Raw genomic sequence first — 21,317 nt, 5'->3', positions numbered from 1 at the left:
AATAACTGTGGTCAAGATAGGCATTCTTTTTTTTTCTTTTTAATAGTTTGTTGTCAAGTTGGTTTCCATATAACACCCAGTGCTCATCCCAACAAGTGCCCTCCTCCATGCCCATCACCCCCCTTCCCTTCTCCCCCACCCCTATCAGCCCTCAGTTTGTTCTCAGCATTCAAGAGTCTCTCATGGTTTGCCTCCCTCCCTCTCCCCCACTATTTTTCCCCTTCTTCTCCCCCATACTCCTCCATTAAGTTCCTCCTAATCCTCCTATATGTGCAAACAAATGGTATCTGTCCTTCTATGCCTGACTTATTTTGCTCAGCATAACACCCTCAAGGTCCATCCATGTTACCACACATGGCCAGATTTCATTGTTTCTCATTGCCATGTAGTATTCCATGGTATAGATAAACCACATCTTCTTGATCCATTCGTCTGTGTTGGACACTTAGGGTCTTTCCGTNTGCCTCCCGTTTTGGTTTTCTTCTTCAATATTACTTTGGCTATTCGGGGTCTTTTGTGGTTCCATACAAATTTTAGGATAGTTTGTTCTAGTTTTGAGAAGTATGCTGGTGCAATTTTGATTGGGATTGCATTGAGTGTGTAGATTGCTTTGGGTAGTAATCATATTTCAACTATATTTTTTCTTCCAATCCCTGAGCATGGAATGTTTTTTCCATTTCTTTGTGTCTTCTTCAATTTCCTTCATAAGTTTATTATAGTTTTCATCATATAAGATCTCTTATATTTTTTGCTAGGTTTATTCCTAGGTATTTTATGTTTTTTTGTGCAATTGTGAATGGGATCAGTTTTTTGATTTCTCTTTCTGTGCTTTATTGTTGGTGTATAAAAATGCAACCGATTTCTGATTGTTGATTTTGTATCCTGCAACTTTGCTGAATTCGTGGATCAGTTCCAGTAGGCTTCTGGTGGAGTCTGTAGGGTTTTCTATGTAGAGTATAATGTCATCTGCGAAAAGTGAGTTTGACTTTGTCTTTGCCAATTCTGATGCCTTTGATTTCCTTTTGTTGTCTGGTGGCTGATGCTAGGACTTCAGCACTATGTTAAACAACAGTGGTGAGAGTGGACATCCCTGTCGTGTTCCTGATCTCAGGGAAAGTTCTCAGTATTTCCCCGTTGAGGATGTTGTTAGCTGAGGGCTTCTCATAGATGGCTTTATGATGTTTAGGTAAGTTTCTTCTTATCCTGANACTTTGCTGAATTCGTGGATCAGTTCCAGTAGGCTTCTGGTGGAGTCTGTAGGGTTTTCTATGTAGAGTATAATGTCATCTGCGAAAAGTGAGTTTGACTTTGTCTTTGCCAATTCTGATGCCTTTGATTTCCTTTTGTTGTCTGGTGGCTGATGCTAGGACTTCAGCACTATGTTAAACAACAGTGGTGAGAGTGGACATCGCTGTCGTGTTCCTGATCTCAGGGAAAGTTCTCAGTATTTCCCCGTTGAGGATGTTGTTAGCTGAGGGCTTCTCATAGATGGCTTTATGATGTTTAGGTAAGTTTCTTCTTATCCTGACTTTCTCGAGGTTCTTTATTAAGAAGAAATGCTGTATTTTGTCAAGTGTTTTTTCTGCATCTATCGACAAGATCATATGGTCTTTATCTTTTCTTTTGTTGATGTGATGTATCATATTGTTTGATTTGCAAATATTGAACCAGCCCTGTACCCAAGAATGAATCCCACTTGATCTTGGTGTATAATTCTTTTTATGTGTGGTTACATTCGATTTGCAAGTATCGTGTTGAGGATTTTTGCATCTGTATTCATCAAGGATATTGGCCTGTAGTTCTCTTTTTTTGCTGGGTCTCTGTCTGGCTCGGGAATCAAAGTGATGCAGGATTCATAAAATGAATCTGGAAGTTATCCTTTGATTTCTATTTTTTGGAATAGCTTGAGAAGAATGGGTATTAATTCTGTTTTAAATGTCTGGTAGAATTCCCCAGGGAAGCCATCTGGCCCAGGACTCTTATTTGTTGGGAGATTTTTGATAACTGATTCGATTTCTTCACCAGTTATGGGTCTGTCTATCTCTTCCCATGTAAATTTTGGTAGTGAGTGTATGTTTAGGAATTTGTCCATTTCTTCTAAGTTGTCCAGTTCGTTGGCATATAATTTTTCATAGTATCCCCTGATAATTGCTTATATTTCTGAGGGTTTGGTTGTAATAAGTCCATTTTCATTCATGATTTTGTCTATTTGGTTGCTCTCTCTTTTCTTTTTGAGAAGCCTGGCTAGAGGTTTGTCAGTTTTGTTTATTTTTTTCAAAAAACCAAATCTTGGTTTCATTGATCTGTTCAACTGTTTCTTTGGTTTCTATATTGTTTATTTCTGCCCTGATTTTTATTAACTCTCTTCTCCTGCTGGGTTTGGGGTGCTCTTATTGCTCTCCTTCTAGTTCCTTTAGGTGCGCTGTTAGATTTTGCACTTGTGCTTTTTCTAATTTCTTGAAATAGGCCTGGACTGCAATGTACTATCCTCTTGGGACTGCCTTTGCTGCATCCCATAAATTTTGGATTGTTGTATATTCATTTTCATTGTTTCCCTATATTTTTAAATTTCTTCTCTAATTGCCTGATTAGCCCATTAATTCTTTAGTAGGGTGTTCTTTAACCTCCATGTTTTTGGAGGTTTTCCAAACTTCTTCCTGTGATAGATTTCAATTTTTATAGCATTGTGATCTGAAAGTGTGCATGGTGTGATCTCAATTCTTTTATATTTATTGAGGGCTGCTTTATGTCCCAGTATGTGATCTACCTTGGAGAATGTGCCAAGTGCACTTGAGAAGAAAGTGAATTCCATGGCTTTAGGATGTAGAGTTCTAAATATATCTGTCAAATCCATTTCGTCCAATGTGTCATTCAGGTGCATTGTTTCTTTAGTGATTTTCTGTCTAATTGACCTATCCATTGTTGTAAGTGGAGTATTGAAGTCCCCTGCTGTTAGCACATTCTTATCTATAAGATTGTTTCTGTTTGTGATTGTTTTATGTATTTGGGTGGTCCCATATTTGGTGCATAGACATTTATAATTGTTAGCTCTTCCTGATGGATAGACCTTGTAATTATTATATAATGCCCTTTTTCATCCCTTGTTACTGTCTTTAAAGTCCAGTTTGTCTGATATAAGTATAGCTACTCCAGCTTTCCTTTGACTTCCAGTAACATGATACATATTTCTCCATCCCCTTGCTTTTAATCTGAAGGTGTTCTCCTCTCTAAAATGAGTTTCTTATAGACAACAAATAGATGGATTTTGTTTTTTTATCCATTCTGCTACCCTATGTCTTTTGATTGGAGCATTCATCCCATTTACATTCAGTGTTATTATTGAAATATATGGGTTTATAGTCATTGTGTCGTTTGTGGGATTCATGCTTTGGTGATGTCTCTAGTACCTTGCGTTCCATGCAACATTTTCCTCAGAGAGGCCCCCTCAGGGTTTCTTGTAGGGTTGGTTTAGTAGTGACAAAGTCTTTCAATTCTTGTTTTTTTTTTGGAAAGACTTGTCTCTCTCTTTCTATTCTGAATGACAGGCTTGTTGGATAGAGAATTATTGGCTGCATATTTTTTCTCTTCATCCCATTGAAGATTTCCTGCCATTCCTTTCTGGCCTGCCAAGTTTCAGTAGATAGGTCTGTCACCACTCTGTAGATTTCCCTTTGTATGTTAGGGCCCTTTTCTCCCTAGCTGCTTTCAAAATTCTCTCTTTGTCCTTGTATTTTGCCAGTTTCACTATGATATGTCATGCAGAAGATCGATTCAAGTTACGTCTGAGGGGAGTTCTCTCTGCCTCTTGAATTTCAACATCTACTTCCCTCCCCAGGTTGGGGAAGTTGTCTGCTATAATACAAATTATATTTGTATTATAGCTGACTCCTTCAACACCTTTCCCTCTCTCTTCCTCTTCTGGGATTCATATGATACAGATATTGTTCCATTTGATTGTATTACTGAGCTCTCTAACTCTTCTTTCATGTTCCTGGATCAGTTTCTCTCTCTTTTTCTAGAGTTGTGTCTTCTAAATCATTTATTCTTCTTTTTGCCTCTTCAAGCCGTGAATTGGAAGCCTCCATTTTATTCTTTGTCTCCCATATATGGTAACACACATAAACATGCAGTCTGATGGTCACGGAGGATGTAGGCACCTAGGCGCACATCCAGGTAAAGTCTTCTCTCCCTTTTTCTCTCTTCTTAGGAAGGGGTCCCTACCACAATACAACCATTCCTATTAGTTTTTTATTGATTCTTAGTACTTCTGTATTATCAGTTGTGATGCCTTTTTCATTTCTTACTTACTTTTCTTTCTCTTTTTCTTAATCTAGCTAAAGGTTCATCAATTTTATCTTTAAAAAGAAAACAGCTTTCAGTTTCATTGATCTTTCAAGTCTGTTTCCTTTTCATGCTGATCTTTGTTAGTTTCTTCCTTCTGATAACTTTGGCCATAGTTTGCTTTTCCCTTTCTTGCTCCTTGGGGTGTAGAGTTAGGTTATTTATTTGAGATGTTTCTTTTTTCTTAATGTAAGTGTATAATGTTTATCACTATAAGCTGCTCACTTAGAACTGCTTTTGCTGCATCCTATACATTTTAGTATGTTGTGTTTCCATTTTATTTGGCTCATATTTTTTGATTTCCCAGTTGATTTCTTTGATATGTTGGTTGTTCAGGGACATGTTGTTTAATCTCTTCATATTTGTGAATTTTCCCTTTTTCCCCCCTAGTTGATACCATTGTGGTCAGAAGTGATGCTTGATATGATTTCAATATCCTTAAATTTATTAGGACATATTTGTGGCCTAACATATGATCTGTCTTGGATAATGTTCTATGAGCTCTTGAGAAGAGTATGTATTCTGCTGCTATTGGATTAAATGTTCTGTATAAATCTATTAAGTCCACATGATCTAGCATGTTTAGGCCAATGTTGCCCATGAATAGGCTTTCAGCACTATATAACGTATGATAAAATAGCTTTCAAAGATCATATAGAATAAAAATGTGTGAATATATATCTTGTTTTGAATTATCTCAAATCCTTTTGCTAAATATTTTTGCAAAGTAAAGGATAAACTATTTTAAATAAATGTTTAAGGAAGGAAATATATATGTTTATAATTTAAGACATCTCAAATGGGCCTTAAAATATAGCAGTTGTCTGCTAGATGAATTTTTATTAATTATTAATGGTATCAAATTTAATTAACATTGAAATTAGTTAAGATCAACTCTATAACTCAAATAGCATAAATGACCTTCATTGTTCCTTTGAAATAATCATTGTATATTTGATTAAAAAGTTTTAAAGTACATATAAATTAATGTCATTTTGTTCCTATTCAAACATTTGTTAAATCAAGTGTCTATAGAAGCACATTATATGGCTAAAAATTTAATTACACTGTTAGCACAGAGCTATAATCAGTAAATAATTTGTGGGTTGTATTCTGAATTTAGTTTTGATAAATTTTTAAACTTTTCTGAATTAACATTTGTTTTATGGTCAGTTAAATCAAATGTTGATTAAGGGAATTCAGACAGAGCCAACTTCACCATCTATCCCCTTCTCTGTCACCTGAGTACACTGCCTTGAACATCTGAGAGGCTGTTCTGACTCTGAGGAAGGCTCATTGTCAACAATGGTGGCCTGAGATAGACCAGGGTTTTGGAATCATTAGCAAAAATATTTATCAGATTAAGGAGAGATAGGGACCTGGATTAGTGTTTTATTGCTATGGTAACAAATTACCACACATGGTGGCTTAAAATGGCATAAATTTATTATCTTAAAGTTCTGCAACATAGAAGTTTGACACAGGTCTCACTTGCCTGCAATCAAATTGTTAGCAGAGCTGTGTTCCTTTAGGAGGCTCTCTGGGAGAATTGCTTCCCTTCTTTTTCCTTTTCCAGCTGTCACATCCCTTGCCTCGTGGCACCTTCAAAGAGCCAGCAATAAAGCATCTTTCTCTGATCCCAGCCACAAAAGGCTTTTTTTTGGACTTAAGAGGCTGCTTTTAAGGATTCATGATTATATTTGGTTTTCTATATAACCCAGCATAATCTCCCCATATCAAAGTCCTTAATCAAATTTGCAAAGTCGTCTTTGCCATGTGCGGTAACATATTCACAGATTCCAGGGGTTAGGACTTAGACGTTTTAGGAAAGCCATTATCCTGCTTGCCACAGGACCTGAATTCAGTGTATTGAAGGCACTGTCTGCACTTCCTGTGTTCACTGCCCATCTTCTCATTCCTCAGCTTCTTGTGTTTTGGTGTCCATTTCTGTCTCAGTTCACTTTAAACCTTTCTCTTCTCAGTTCTTAACTTCTTCGACCTTCTGTTACCATGTAGTTAGTCCCCTTGAATCCTTTCTCCTGCTGAGAGCAATATTACGGTGTAGGCTAGTCAGGCTGCCTGGGTTCATATCCTGGCTGGGACACCTCCTATATGTGACCTTCAGTAAGTTACACACTATTCTGTACCTTACTTTTCTCATCTGTAAAATGGAGATAAGATTGTGTATGTGCCATGTATGACTGACAGAATGATTAAATGAGTTAAAGTATTTACTACTCTTAGAATAATGCCTGGAGCATAGTAAACCCTCAACAAATGCTAACTATTGTTGCTGTTATTTTGGTTATTCCCCTTCTAGAAGTGCCCTCAAGTTTATCTAGAAGATCTCACTTCTTTTCTCCAGAAATTACAGCATTCTCAGAGCTTTATCATTAATCTGTCACTTTCACTGGCTGCCTCAGGAAGTTCTAGGCAAAGAACTCCAGCCAGAAACATTTCCAAACTCCACACTTCTGTTTCTGACAGTGCTGGGTGATCATTTATTTGGATGTCCAAATCTAAAGAGTATGGCTTAAAATTAATACCTTGTAAAAGACTTTTCGTTTCCAGGGGGAGCCAGAGACCTAGCATATCCAACATTTTGCCTATCAAATATCCAATCTGTGTTTTTATTTCTGTTACTCTCTTCAGATCCTAAGTTAATTTTGATTCTTTCATCACACCCCTAAATCTCAAAAAGGTCATCAAATTTTACAGAACCTACTTTCAGTCTCCATTTAATCTGTTTGTATCCTTATTGCCACTGCTCTGATCCAGGCCCCTATGGCTCTTACCCTGATCTATTTCCCCAGTTGAAGTAGGCAGTCTCTTCTTAAATCCCTATTCTGATGATGTACCCTCCCAACCTTGCTCACATATCTTTGGTGATTCCTCACTGTCCTAAAATGAAGATTATACTCTAAGTCCAGTATTTAAGATTCCTGACAAATTGCCTAAAAATCTTAAAATTCCATATAAAAGTCAGTTGTGTTATCATTATTTTCAGGCTAAACAGCCAGTGTTACTGCTCACATATCTTTTTTATATTAATTTTATTTAACGTTTATTTATTTTTGAAAGAGAGAGACAGAGAGACAGACAGGGAATATTAGTGGAGGAGGGGCAGAAAGAGAGGGAGACACAGAATCTGAAGCAGGTTTGAGGCTCTGCACTGTCAGCACAGAGCCCACTGTAGGGCTTGAACCCACAGACTGTGAGATCATGACATGAACCAAAGTCAGATGCTTAACCTACTGAGCCATCCAGGCACCCCCACTGCTCACATATCTTAAACATGCTTGTTACTGGACACCTCTTCCTTCCATGAATGAATTGGTTCTGTTCTTTCATACCCTCATGCCTTTGTTGCCAAGAATGCTCTTTTCATCCATCTCTGCCTATTAGAAACTTACTCAGTAGTCTAGACTTAGTGACATGACATATTGCCCTCTTCAAGAAGCCTTTCCTGATAGCCTTCCCTCACAACTCTGTGAGGAAAACTATAGCCCATGGACCAAATTGGCCCCACTGCCTGGTTTTGAAATTAAAGTTTTATTGGAACTCAGCCACACTCCTTTATTTACATATTATCATGGCTACTTTGGGGTTACCACAGCAGAGTTGAATAATTGCAACAGAGATCATATGGCCCACAAAGCCAAAAAGCTTTACTCTGTCTCTCTTGATAGGAAAGGTGTGCTGACCCCTTTCACCCTTTGGAGTGTACATAGTCTGGATCTCACCTCCCTTGTGGGATTTCACCTCCCTTCTGTTAGATTTACTTCTATATACCTTTTTCCTTGCAAGAACACAGATTCTGCCTTGATCATCTTTGTTTCTATCATTGTATAGTGGTTAGTATTCTGTGTTGTGTTTCTGTCATTGGGCCTAGGAGTGCGTAAAGCTCAGTAGTTTTCAATAGAAATAAACTATTTTGTAAAAATGTTTTTAACTAAATTGTGCTTACTTGCCTAAATGATGAAAATCTTATATAAAGCACTGTTCCCTTAATGGGGTTAGTGCTTATTATTTGATGTTACTGGTAATAAACCATTTTGTTTCACTTCTAGAAATGTTTTATTGACTGTCAAGATAAGTTAAAGATGAGTCCAAGGATATTAATAAATAATGTTTTTATGCTATTTAAGATGCTCACTTGGTGATATCACTTACTCAGTGGTTCAACTGAAATAGAGGAATTGCAGTGTATTCTTTTTCACAGTGTGTGGATTTTACCTTGTGAAGTAGATGCCTAGTTTCTTGGTTATTTTTGTTGCCTACCCCCAACTGTATGTGCTTAGGGTTTGATAACATTTGACCATGTCGCTCTATTATGAAAAATTCCAAGCAGTTAAGTTTGTTTTAGGAATAGCAGAGATGCCTTTTCACTGGCTGCTTAAGGAAAGACCAAATGACCTGATCTTCCTTCCTTCCTTCCTTCCTTCCTTCCTTCCTTCCTTCCTTCATCTGTCTCTCTCTTTCTTTCTTCCCTCTCCCCTCACCTCCCCTTCCCTTCCTACCAGGGGGTGTTGATATCTTATTCTAGATTACATTAGAAGCCCTAGCTTTTTGCTACTTGAGGACTGGGGTATGCCTCCTCTGTCAAACTGTGAGCACTGTGAAGTGTAAAGATTCTACCCTTTAACCTCTGAATCCTCAGTGCCTAGCACAGAGCTTTTAACAAATGTTTGTTCTATGAGCCAATCAATTAACAATTGATCTCAAAAAGAGCTCTTTCCCAAGGTATCAATTTTAAACCATACTAATGTAATTGCCTACTTCCATCTTGTTTATATCCTTAAATATCATCTATGATAATTTTCTGTTATAAGTTTTATATCTGCAGTGGGGGTGGTTGTGGGAGTACATTGTGCCTAAGGCCACAGAACACAAAAAAACCCCTTAAGCTTTCATGGAATAACAAGAATTCCATAGCCATTTTCTCAGTGCTTTCCTGAGTGAGAGTGTAAAGATTTAGGATAAGTTAAATACCTTGGATGAGGTGAAGTGACATGATATGACATGTGAAGTGGGTATGACACACCCAAGGACCTCATGTGATGGAGGATTGTAGCAAATCTTTCATCAGGCCTACTGAGACTAAATAGTGCTCCATCTTCAGGCCTCCAGAAGAGTCTAATATGGATTAAATCTCAGCATCTGTGACTGCTCCCTGGGATGCACCCACATTCAGTTGCCCACCATTTCTGGCACCCAAAGCTCCTCAGAGTGTTGGCTCTGGGTCCACCTGAGCTCATCTGACTGAGATTACACAAATTCTGCCCCCTGTAATGGGAACATACTAAGATAATGGTAAGTGGAATGCATTCTGGGCTATATGCATTCTATATGTTTGAGTTCTTTTTTTCCTTAGGAGACTGAAGGGTATCGGCTATCTTATAAATATTTTGTCAAATGTATTTTGAGCCAAATAAGAGAAGATACTAGAAAAGCTCCAGAAGTTTGGGAAGCAATTCTAAGCCTTAGAAGCAGGCAGGAGAATTTTCACCTCCGTTCTCATAAGTGTTCTGGGAAGAGGAAATGCTGGATTTGTTCTCCACTTCGTAGTTAAACCTAAGAAATAGAGAAAACTAGAAATATCCCTTTGCACAAATTAATTTTTTTCTCAGGAATAGGTAAGTTTTTGTTTTGCTCATGGTAGTGACATTCAAAACATAGGTTTTCAGTGTTTTGAAAAATAAGTTATCTAAAAAATGACAAGGAGAGTGATAAAACACAGAGGTGCCATGGCTGCAAGTTGTAAAACATTGACAGAACTGCAGATGTTCGTGTGGCACAGAGATCTTCTGAATCACAGGAGTGACATTTTGATGAAAGCAAATCACTTTTCCACGGGTGCACTTATACTGCACAATGCAGCCAGAGCTAGTGCACCTTGAAAGTGAGCCAGAGAGAAGGAGCACCAAAGAATTTTGTTTTATTGAGAAAAATATTCACATATGAGATAGGATTTTAAGGGAAATACATGAGGTGCCCAAAAGAAATCTGAGGGTTTTTTTTTTCCTTTTCTCAAAATACTAAACATTTCTTGTGTTTCTGTGGATTCACCAGATTTCTTGGGAGGAGATTCAGGCCAAGTAGGAAAGATGGGTTTGAAATATGGGAGCCAGTGCAGAACAAGAGTGACTTTGGGAAATGACCACACAGCTGGAGACATGGAGTCTGGAAGATCACTTGGGGAAAGGATGGAGAGAAAGAGAAGAGCAAAGTCCAAATCTTGGGGAATACTTGCTATGGTAGGCTGATAATGGCCCCCTGATATACTTCCATGTTCTAATCCCCAGAGCCTGTGGAGGTGTCCTTATTTGAAAAGAGTTTGTAGATGTGATTAAGGACCTTAAGATGAAGAGATTATCTTGTATTATCCAGGTGGGCCCTTTATGCCTGTCCTTGCAAGAGAAAGGCAGAGGGAGGTTAGAGGTGTTGAGACCATGGAGACAAGAGACTTGAGTGATGTGGTCACAAGGCAAATACCAAGGAATGCAGACACCCTTGAGAGGCTGAAAGTAGCCAGGAGGAAATGTCACCCTGAGAGGCTTCTGGAGGAATCACAGGCTCCTAACACCTTGATTTCAGACTTCTAGCCTCCAAAACAGGGAGATAATAAATTTCTGTTGTTTCAAGCCACCAGAGCTCTGGTAATAAATTATGGGTAGCCTAAGGAAACTAACAACTTCACCTTTGGGAACAAGAGAAGAGAGTTTACAGTTAGGAGAGGGAGTGGTAAAAGGGTGTCATTGACTCCAAAGATAGTTTAAAAGCAGATGAGTAGAGGCAATGGTGTTAAATTCTAGGGCCTAAGAGGTGAGATTGAAAAGTTCAGTGGAGTCATTGATATGATAGAAGGCAATGATGACCTGTGCCTTACACTGAGCAGCTGCTGTGTTCTGGGCACTGCCTTGAGCACTTTGTAGATATTAACTCATTCACATGACTCTATGAGGTAGAAACTGTTATTATCCTCATTTTACAGATGACTAAACTGAGGCACAAAGGATTAAATAACTTGCACTAGGTAAAATTGGTAGAAAATGGTGTGGCCAAGAATTGGACCCAGAAACCCTAATTCTCGTACTCACATTTTAATACCTACTATGCTTGCTCTCTTCATTCCTATAAGTATGTGTTTCTTAAGGTTCTGCCTACAGATTTTCCATCAAGGAAGGTAGATGATAGGTCTAAAGAGAAAAATGTACTCTTTGTTAAAGATATTTTAAGGTAGAAAGGTAGAAAGACTAAAAACTTTAAATTGCCTCGGCTCTATCTTTTCAGCCGAGTTGGGGAGGAAGCTGTCTGCTGAGGCTGAGGAAAGCAGCCAAGTTTCAGGCCTGAAGAAGTCTAGGAAAGGCCATGAGTGTATAGGGAAACAGGAAGCATGAAATTAAAAGTTGCATGAGTCAGCATACTCAGTGTCGTCTCCTTGCCTGTCTCTTGACTCTGCTCTGCCTATGCTGTAGGAGTCTTTGCACTATGAGGAATGCAGCTTGCAGAGGGAGAAGGAACTGAAGGCAAATTTTCATCCCACATCTCTGTATGGATTGTACTTTGTTCAGAGCTGAGGAAAGAATCAAAGTACATAGTGTGATCCTTGCCCTTAGAGATCTTGAGCTAGTTGGAGAAATGAGACATCCGTGTCTCCGCTGACGGGTGGAGAGTACAAAAGTATAGCATGATAAAGGCTAACGGCAGGATTAGAGACAGTGTTGATGCTGAGCCAGAGGAACCAGAACGGCTTCAAGGAGAAGATGCAGTTTCAGCTGGTTCTTACTAAGGCATTTGATAGTGATGAAAGAACCAGGAAGATATTTCAGAATGGATGGAAAAGAGAGAGAAGACATGGTTTCATGAGTTTGGGTTAAAGGAGTGTTAGCATACCACACCTCCGAACCCTGCCTTGTTAAATTATTTAGAACCATTTTGACTTAAAATAGTCTATGTATTCGTATATAGTTAATTAAATCAGCTTAATTAAATTCACCAGGCTACATGCTATAGTGGAAAAGATTAGGGTTAAAATTTCAGTTACTTGTTTGACCTTCAGTTACTTGACTTTGTCTGTTGAGTCTCAGGTTTCCTGTCTGTAAAATGCAGATACCAATTCTCTGTCTTGTAGGATTGGGGTGAGGTATTAATGGGGTAATTATCAATATTTAGCACAGTGCTAGGCATTTATTGATAGTCATCAACATTTTTTCCCAAAGTAATTAAGAGCAAATTGGATGATGCAACTTATTGACTGACAATTCATTTCTGAAGATGTGACTGCTGAGTCTTCTTTAAATGTTGACTTTTCATGTCTGGAGTATATTTGATGTTTTACATGCTATTTGTTTACATATCTCCCTCCACCATGGACTTAGGCATTGTATAAGGAGAGCTCTGATGTGCTGGTCCTTTATCTGCACCTCTGAGAAATCTTAATTTCTTTTTTTTTTTAATTTTTTTTTAATGTTTTATTTATTTCTAGGAGAGAGAGAGAGACAGCGTGAGCAGGGGAGGGTCAGAGAGAGAGGGAGTCACAGACTCTGAAACAGGCTCCAGGCTCCGAGCTGACAGCCAGCACAGAGCCCGACGCGGGGCTCGAACCCACGAACCGCGAGATCATGACCTAAGCGAAAGTCAGACGCTTAACCGACTAAGCCACCCAGGTGCCCCAATTTCTGAAGGACTGTATGGATTTGTTGAGGCAATAAAGGGTTCCTTCCCAATTCCCTTGTAACATGTCCATCTTCCTCATTTCTATCCTCTCCTGGCCATACTCATGAATTTTTTTTTTTTTTACATTTTGACATCACAAACCCCATGATGTCTACCTTATTATATTTTTAACATGGAATATTCAACAATTCCAAGTATCTTTGCCATTTATTTCCACAGTGTGATTTTTATTCTCATTTTTACCATTTTATACTTGGGGACAAGAAATGTTGAAAGAATGGTCTGTTTCATGGTTGCAGACTCAGACTGCATGTACTGTCTGATGTTGACTTAAAACATCTCTCCTGGCTCCTTCATCTGACACCTGAAAATTTGTCTGCATTCTTCTGGAGTCTTGATGGGTCTGCAGATACTCATTTTTCATCTTTCTGGAAATGTGGAACATTCAACCATGGTAAAGAGCATGACAGAGTGGAAAAACACCAGGTTGATGATACTGTGTTAGTCCTGCCCACAGAGAGACACCTAGGAGTAGAAGGCTCACACTTTCCCAGGCGTTTGAGCATTAGAGAAGGATATGTATTGTGAGAACAGAGCTGCCAGGCTGTCTCCCAAGTGACCACCCAGCATGGCTGGCCTTACCTGGGTGAATTTCCCAAGAACAAGTCTCAGGCTTATAGCATTGTGGCCTTAGAAATCAAATCTTGTGGGCAGATTCATTCTAAGCAATCATGAGGAGATAGATGTATAGAAAGAAACCCAGGATGCCAGTTTGGTAGCCCACACTGAGAACCTTGGTTGCTGGGTAGATAGGAACGTTAGTATGATTACTCTCTGCAATGGAAGCCAAATCCTAATCTGAGGCTTGTCTGGTGAGTGCTCTTAGAGCAAAGGCAGTTAAACGGATAACGGAGAATAAAAGTGTGTCTCAGGACTGTCTGGCTGTTGGAACTCTTTTGTTTAAAGTTTATCTATTTATTTTGAGAGAGGCAGACAGTCAGTGAGTGCGGGAGAGGCAGAGCGAAAGAGAGAGAGAGAATCCCACTGTCAGCATGTAGCCTGATATAGGGCTTGAAGGAACCATGAGATCATGACGTGAGCCAAAACTGAGAATTGGATGCTTACCCAACTGAGCCACCAAGGTACCCCTGGCTGTTAGAACTCTTGAACTTAGAGGCTGTTACCTGGATGGGCACTGCTCATGTTTGTTTATTACAGGTTGTTGTTGTTTTTTTATGCTTGACTGACCAAGCTTCATTCTGATTTGAGGTTTCTTAAAATTTTTTAGAATTTACAATCTGGCCTGGGTCACATCTTTTTTCCTTTAAGATGACTCTTTATATTTCTGACATGGCTCATGATTGCCGATTTACAATTTACCTCTGAGCAGTTTTATATCCCTCATATCTGGGTTTTGGGTAGACTTCTTACTGTGGCCTTCCAGGACTAATAAGTAGATTGATTGTTTTACCTTGCCAGACTCAGTTTCCTCATGTGTATAAAGCACCAGATAAATGCCAGCCACTAAGGTAATTTTCAGCTCTAAATTTCTACCTTCAAATTTCAAGGTATTCTCCTCTTAATAAAAAAAATTCTGCAATTTTTTGAAGCTCAGCTTTCTTCCATCAGATGGCATGATTTCTGACCTTGTTTCCCTGGCTGGTTGGCATTAAATAAGGCTAATGCCTCTCCTTGGCTATCTTTTTTTTTTTAAGATCTGGATTTAGTCTTCCGTGAGCTTGAATTCTAGCTCTATTCTCATGGTGCTTCTTTGGACAAAATTTACTTTCATATTCACTGCAACTTCTAAAATGATTTTCCAATTCTCTTTTCCATCAGTAATTTAATAGCTGGAAATCTGCAGTGAAGAACTTTATTATCAACTCTTTGGTTACCTTGAATTATTGGTAATAAAGGGAAGGCAGGGATAAATGCTTCTTTCCCTTTACTTATCAATTTTCTGAGTAATTGTTATTTTAGCAACCTCTAAAGGTGATCAATGAGTGTTCTTTAAATTTTTTTAAGTTATTAATTTATTAATAATTTAAAAAATCTTTTGAATGTTTATATGGTTCATATGTATTAGTAGGTATAGTTTATATTGATATAATGTGTAAGGCAATACAATTAATATTGTTTTTGATGAGATTGACAAGATGTCTATCTAGAGTTTGCTTTAAAATACTCCAGCGCCTAAAAAGCAAAGCAGAGGGAAGGGAATAGATGAAAAAAGACTAGAAAAATCTTTTTTTCTCCTCAGCTTTCTAGAAAAATCTTGATTATTTGTTAAAGCTAGGTGATGGGTACATGGGGTTTTCTATACTATTATTTTTGCTTTTGTTATGTTTGAAATTGTCCCGGACAAAATAGCTCTCAAATGGTACATAATTCTAAGATTATCAGAGGTATTAATACAAGTTCAGTCTTCAACTAGTGTCTACATGAATCCTGTGGAAAAACTTGCTTGATTTTTTTTTTTAATTAAAAGTTGCTTGGGGACTACTAGGGAAGATGGTAGAGAATGAGGATCCTAAACTTACCTTGTCTCACAGATACAACTAGAGAATACTTGCTTCAGAGCAAGCAACCCAGAAAAGGGACCAAAGCCTGGCCAAACACACTCCATAAGTAAGTGTAGAGAAGAGGCCACATAGAAGAAGGTAGAAGGGGCAAGAAATCTGTGAGAGCCTAAACCCCAAGAGTCTAACCACAGGAGGGAGGGAGCTTCAGGTGCAGAGAGTGGAGAGAAACAGATTAGCACACTGGAGAGCCATAAGGGGAAGAGAAATCCCCATAACATTTGGCTCTGAAAATCAGGGGCTGAAGTTCATGAGTACTTACAATCAGCAGGACTTAAAGCTTGGAACTTTAAAAATCAGCAGGCTCAGTTCTGAGAGAGCCTAGAGGGTGATAGAAAGCTGAGCCCCTACCCTTAAAGAGAGCACAGCTAACAGCCTGTAGATATACAGCTTGAAGCAGCAGTTTTAAAGGCAGGTGGGACTTACAGGAGAGAAAGTTAGTTACTAACCTCATAGTTCCCTGAGAGATTTTTCTAGGCACAAAGGATCCAGTAGGCACCATTTCACTCCCCTACCACTCATTGTAAACACACAGCCGCCTGTGAGAACTAATGCAGTAGTGTACTCACTACCTAACTAGCTTATACCACACCCTGCGTCTCCAGCCAGACCTGCCTTTGTCCTGGTATTGTGGATCCCCTCCCCCAGGAGACCCACACAAACCTTGCCAGCACTGTATCTCCCCACATCCCATGGAAGATGTGGGCACCTTGTTAAAACTGCATCCCTTCCTGGGGACACTGTGGAGTGGCCCAGCTGGGCCAGGTGTCCACTCCAGCTATGCATCCCCTGTAAAGGAGGACCTGCACCACCTAGTTAAAAGTGCACAGCTGGTCTACTACTTTCAAGAGCAAGAGATGTAGCTGACTTCCTGAACATATAGAAACACACACAAAGTAGACAAAATGAAGAGACAGAGGAATATATCACAAATGAAAGAATACGACAAAATGACAGCAAGAGACCTAAGTGAAATGGATATAAGTAACATGTCTGAGAGAGAATTTAAAATACTGATCATAAACCTACTCACTGGAGTGGATTAAAGAGGGGAGGACATCACTTAGACCCTTAACAAAGATATATAAAACATTAAAAAAAATGAACCAATAAAAGATGTGTAGAACATAATAAATGAAATTTAAAATGAATTTGGAATAAATAGTTTGGAAGAAGCAGAGGAGTGAACTAATGAACTAGAAGACAGTATGGGAAAGTAATAAAGCTGGACAAATTAGAGGAAAATAATTATGCAAAAGGAGAAGAGATGTAAGGATCTCAGTGACTCTATCAAGCATAAGAACATTTGCACTATAGAGATCCCAGAAGGAGAAGAGAGAGAAAAGTGGGATAAGAAAATTTATTTGAAGAAATAATAGCTGAAATTTTCTCTAATCTGGGGAAGGAAACTGACATCCAGATCCAGGAGGCACAGAGATTCCCCCAACAAAATCAACCAAAGGAAGTCTACACCAAGATACATAGTAATTAAAATGATAAAAAGTAATGATAGAGAAAAAAAATTAAAAGCAGCAAGAGAAAAGAAGATAGTTACGTATAAGGGAATCCCCATAAAGCTATCAGTGGGTTTTTCAGCAGAAACTTTGCAAACCGGAAGGGAGTGGCATGATACACTCAAAGTGCTAAAAGAGAAGTATCTACAGCCAAGAATACTCTATCCACCAAGGCTATCATTCAGAATAGAAGGAGAAACAGAGTTTCACAGACAATAAAACCTAAGGGAGTTCATGACCACCAAACCAACCCTATAAGAAATATTTTTTAAAAATTTAGAATTGATTTATTTATTTTGAGAAAGATAGAGATAGTGTGAGGTGGGGAGGGGCAGAGAAAGAGGGAGAGAGAGAATCCTAAGCCCCAACTTGGGGCTCAAACTCAAAAGTGTGAGATCATGACCTGAGCTGAAATCATGAGTTGGATGCTTAACCAACTGACTGAGCCACCCAGGTGCCCCTACTAGAAATATTAAAGGGACTCTTTAAAAAAGGAAAGACCATAAGTGAAAGCATGGAAAGGAGGAGTCACAAAAGCAGTAAAAACAAAACAAACCAAAACAAACAAAAAACCCCAAGTATTCCTGTAATCAGTCAAGGGATCCACAAAATAAAAGGATGTAAAATATGACACCATGTAACTAAAACATGATGGGGGAAGAGAAGTAAAGAATGGGTTCAAACTTAAGCAACCGTCAACTTAATATAGACTGCTATATGCAGAAGATGTTATACACAGACCTAATGGTAACCACAAATCAAAACCCACTAATAAATATGCAAAAAATAAAGAGAAAGCAATCTAAGTACATCACTAAAGAAAACCAACAAACCATGAAAGAAAGAAAAAATTAGAGGAAAACCATAAAAACAACAACAAAATAAGTAACAAAATGGCAATAAATACATATCTATCAATAATTACTTTGCTTGTAAATGGACAAAATTCTCCAGTCAAAAGACATAGGGTGACAGTGGATAAAAAAACAAGACTCATCTATATGCTGCCTACAAGAGACTCATTTCAGACCTGAAGACCCCTGCAGATTGAAAGTGAAGGGATGGAGAAACATTTATCATGCAAATGGGTATCACAAGAAAGCTGGAGTAGCAATATTTCAGTTGGACAAAATAGATTTTAAAACAAAACCTATAAAAAGATACAAAGAACACTATATAATAAAAGCAAAAATAAACTGCTGGGACTACATCAAAATAAGTTTCTGTACAGTGAAGAAAATAATCAACAAAACTAAAAGGCAACCTACTTCAGAAGATATTTGCAAATGGCATATCTGATAAATTGTTGTTAGTATCCAAAATACATAAAAAACTGATATAACTCAAAACCAAAAACCCCACAAATAATTCAATTAAAAAATGGACAGAGGACATGAATAGACATTTCTACAAAGAATGAAAAGATGCTCTACACATGAAAAGATGCTCAACATCACTAATCATCAGGGAAATGCAAATCAAAACTACAGTGAGATATTACCTCACACCTATCAGAATGGCTAAAATCAACAACACAAAAAAGTGTTGCTGAGGATGCAAAGAAAAGGGAAGTCTCTCATACGGTTGGCAGGAAACAGTATGGCAAATGGCAAATTGGTGTAGCCATTGTGAAAAACAGTATGGGGGTTCCTCAAAAAATTAAAAATAGAACTACCCTAGGATCCAGGATTTGGACTACTGGGTGTTTACCTCCAAAATGCAAAAACACTAATGCAAAGGCATACATGTACCCTGATTTTTATTGCAGCATTATTAACAGTAGCCAAATTATGGAAGCAGCCCAAGTGTCCATCAATGAATGGATGAATGGATAAAGAAGATGTGGAATATATGTGTGTGTGTGTGTGTGTGTGTGTGTGTGTGTGTGTGTGTGTGTGTGTGTGTGTGTGTGTGTGTATGTAATGGAATATTATTCAGCCATAAAAAAGAATGAAACCTTGCCATTTGCAACAACATGAGTGGAGCTAGAGTGTAATACTAAGCAAAATAAGTCAGGGAAAGAAAAATACCATGTGATTTCACTCATGTGGAATTTAAGAAACAAATGAGCAAAACTAAAAAAAAAAGAGAGACAAAGCAAGAAACAAACTCTTAATTATAGAGAACAAACTGATGATTATCAGAGGGGAGGTGGGTAGAGAATGGGTTAAAAAGGTGATGGGGGTTAAGGAGTACATTTGTGGTGATGAGCCCTGGGTGATATGTGGAATTGTTGGATCACTATATTATACACCTGAAACTAATAGAACACTGTATGTTAACTCTACTGTAATTAAAATATTTTTTAAAAAGAAAGAAAAAAAATTCTCAATTTTTATTAAAATACCCCAGCAATAGTTCCTAACCAAATAAGTGCATATTTTCCCAGGATTTGGGGCAGAATTTTAATATTTGACTTTATTGGATCTCCAAGAGCATAGAGCTCTTATCATGATACCTGAAGATATACACTTTTGAATGAAATAATGTTCAGTGAATAATGCAATGTGGAAATCAATGGTATAAAAATTCTAGTGTCATTAGCATCCCTTAAGAATTTGAACTGTAATTACATATGCTGCCTGTATCTCATACTAGAAAATAATTTGGCACCATAGCCATTCAGAACTGACTTCGTTAATGTAATGCTTCTATTTCTGATTCCAGGTTTAAGTTTATCTATTCATGGGGCTGAAAAGCGTTTGCAAATCCATCAACGGCGAAGTGTCGCAAGCCGCCCAGGGTCACGTCGCCTGCCTGTGGTCAGGCATTCCTCACTTCCACCAGGCAGAAGGTCAATAAAAATGGAGGCAAGCTCTTCTGGAATCACTAATGGAAAAACCAAAGTCTTCCACCCAGGTAAGGCATGGGGAATGTTCTAGACACCCATTTTAGCAGCAACCTAATGCTGCCTGCATTGTATCTTATGATTTAATTATACCATACTTCCACTTAAACTTGCTATTTTAAGAGTTTTGGGATTTTTTCCCCCCTGTCTTCTCTTTGGTCAGTGGTGAATGTCACCAAGACCAAGAAGAGAAAGAGCTTAATGTGTCATAAAAGGTTAAGGCTACATTCTACCTACAGTGGTAGAATCTAAATGAAAATCCAAGTGAGTAAACTCTCACTCAGTTCAAAAAACCATATTGTACAATAAAACAAAATAAAGATTTGGCATTTCTTGATAATTTGCTCTAATATGGTTCAGGGGAAAATCCAAGCTAAAAATGCCCACTATGAAGCCTAAGTTATCTGGTTTGCTTTGGTTATATTCTCTGGAGATAAGGAGAGCAGACTGGAGCTGTATTAAGTTTCAAGGCTCTGGAAAACATCTGTGATTTCTTAACAATGTTAAAGTGAGTCTATATTAAAATAGATAATTTCAGCTGAAAGGTTTTATTTGCTTGTGTGGATGAGAAGTTCATCTAAGCATTCACTCATTCATTCATTTAGTGAATTTATTGAGTACCTGCTCTATGGTAGGCATTGTTTTGGGTGCTGAGGAAAGATCAGCGAATACGGCAACATTTCTGCCAATCTGATTCATAGAAACATTGAATTGTGAGACAGTTCAGAAGTTCTTTAGTATAACTGTCCTGTGATCCTGATTCCGCTGTGTTATGTCTTAACAGGTGGCTACCTGACTCAACTAAAGCTAAGCCTCCATATCTAGATATGTCACACCATCTCTCTCTGAACTGATGACCTTATTTCCTAACCCCAGTGAGCTACCTCAGGTCTGTAAGGCATTAATTACTGAAGATTCCTTACCCTCCATCTCCAAATTTACCTCTACTTATTTTCATCATGCTTTTATTTCCTTTAGTTTTCAGAAAATGAAGCTCCTCCCACTGTCCTACCAAGCCTTCACCTGTGGCCTTGGCTACCCCTCCTTTCTTGAACACAAAAGGGTGTGTACCCTCATTCTCATCTTTTCCCCTGCCTTACTGTTGGCTTTTTCCCCTCAGTCTATGAAAAAGGCTTAAGCTTCTCCCATTCTATTTGACACTGTCCATTTTTCTCCTCTGCCACTTTTTCTCCTCCATGTTAAGCCCAGCTTCTAAAAGAATAGTCTTATTTTCTCTTCTTTGTCACTTCCTAGGCACTCTTTTTTTTTTTTAATGTTTATTTATCCTTGAGAGAGTGAGAGAGACAGAATGAGCAGGAAAGAAGCAGAATGAGAGAAGGACACAGAATCTGAAAC

At 38.3% G+C, this 21,317-nt stretch overlaps 1 protein-coding gene across 2 annotated transcripts in view; it reads left to right on the top strand.

Moving 5' to 3' along the window:
• The window catches only part of ANO4 (anoctamin 4), a 342,675-nt gene that overhangs the window by 85,985 nt on the left and 235,373 nt on the right, over positions 1–21,317 (top strand). For both annotated transcript variants that reach the window (XM_077772254.1, XM_077772253.1), the window contains exon 2: positions 19,781–19,972. In XM_077772254.1, coding sequence (XP_077628380.1) covers positions 19,918–19,972 — 55 coding nt within the window. In that variant the 5' untranslated portion in view covers positions 19,781–19,917. The remainder of the gene's footprint in view (positions 1–19,780; positions 19,973–21,317) is intronic.

The sequence above is a fragment of the Crocuta crocuta genome, unplaced genomic scaffold, assembly GCF_008692635.1.
Source record: "Crocuta crocuta isolate KB4526 unplaced genomic scaffold, BGI_CrCroc_1.0 scaffold216, whole genome shotgun sequence".
NCBI classification, from domain to species: Eukaryota; Metazoa; Chordata; class Mammalia; order Carnivora; family Hyaenidae; genus Crocuta; species Crocuta crocuta.
This window is presented reverse-complemented; position numbering and strand designations above follow the sequence as displayed.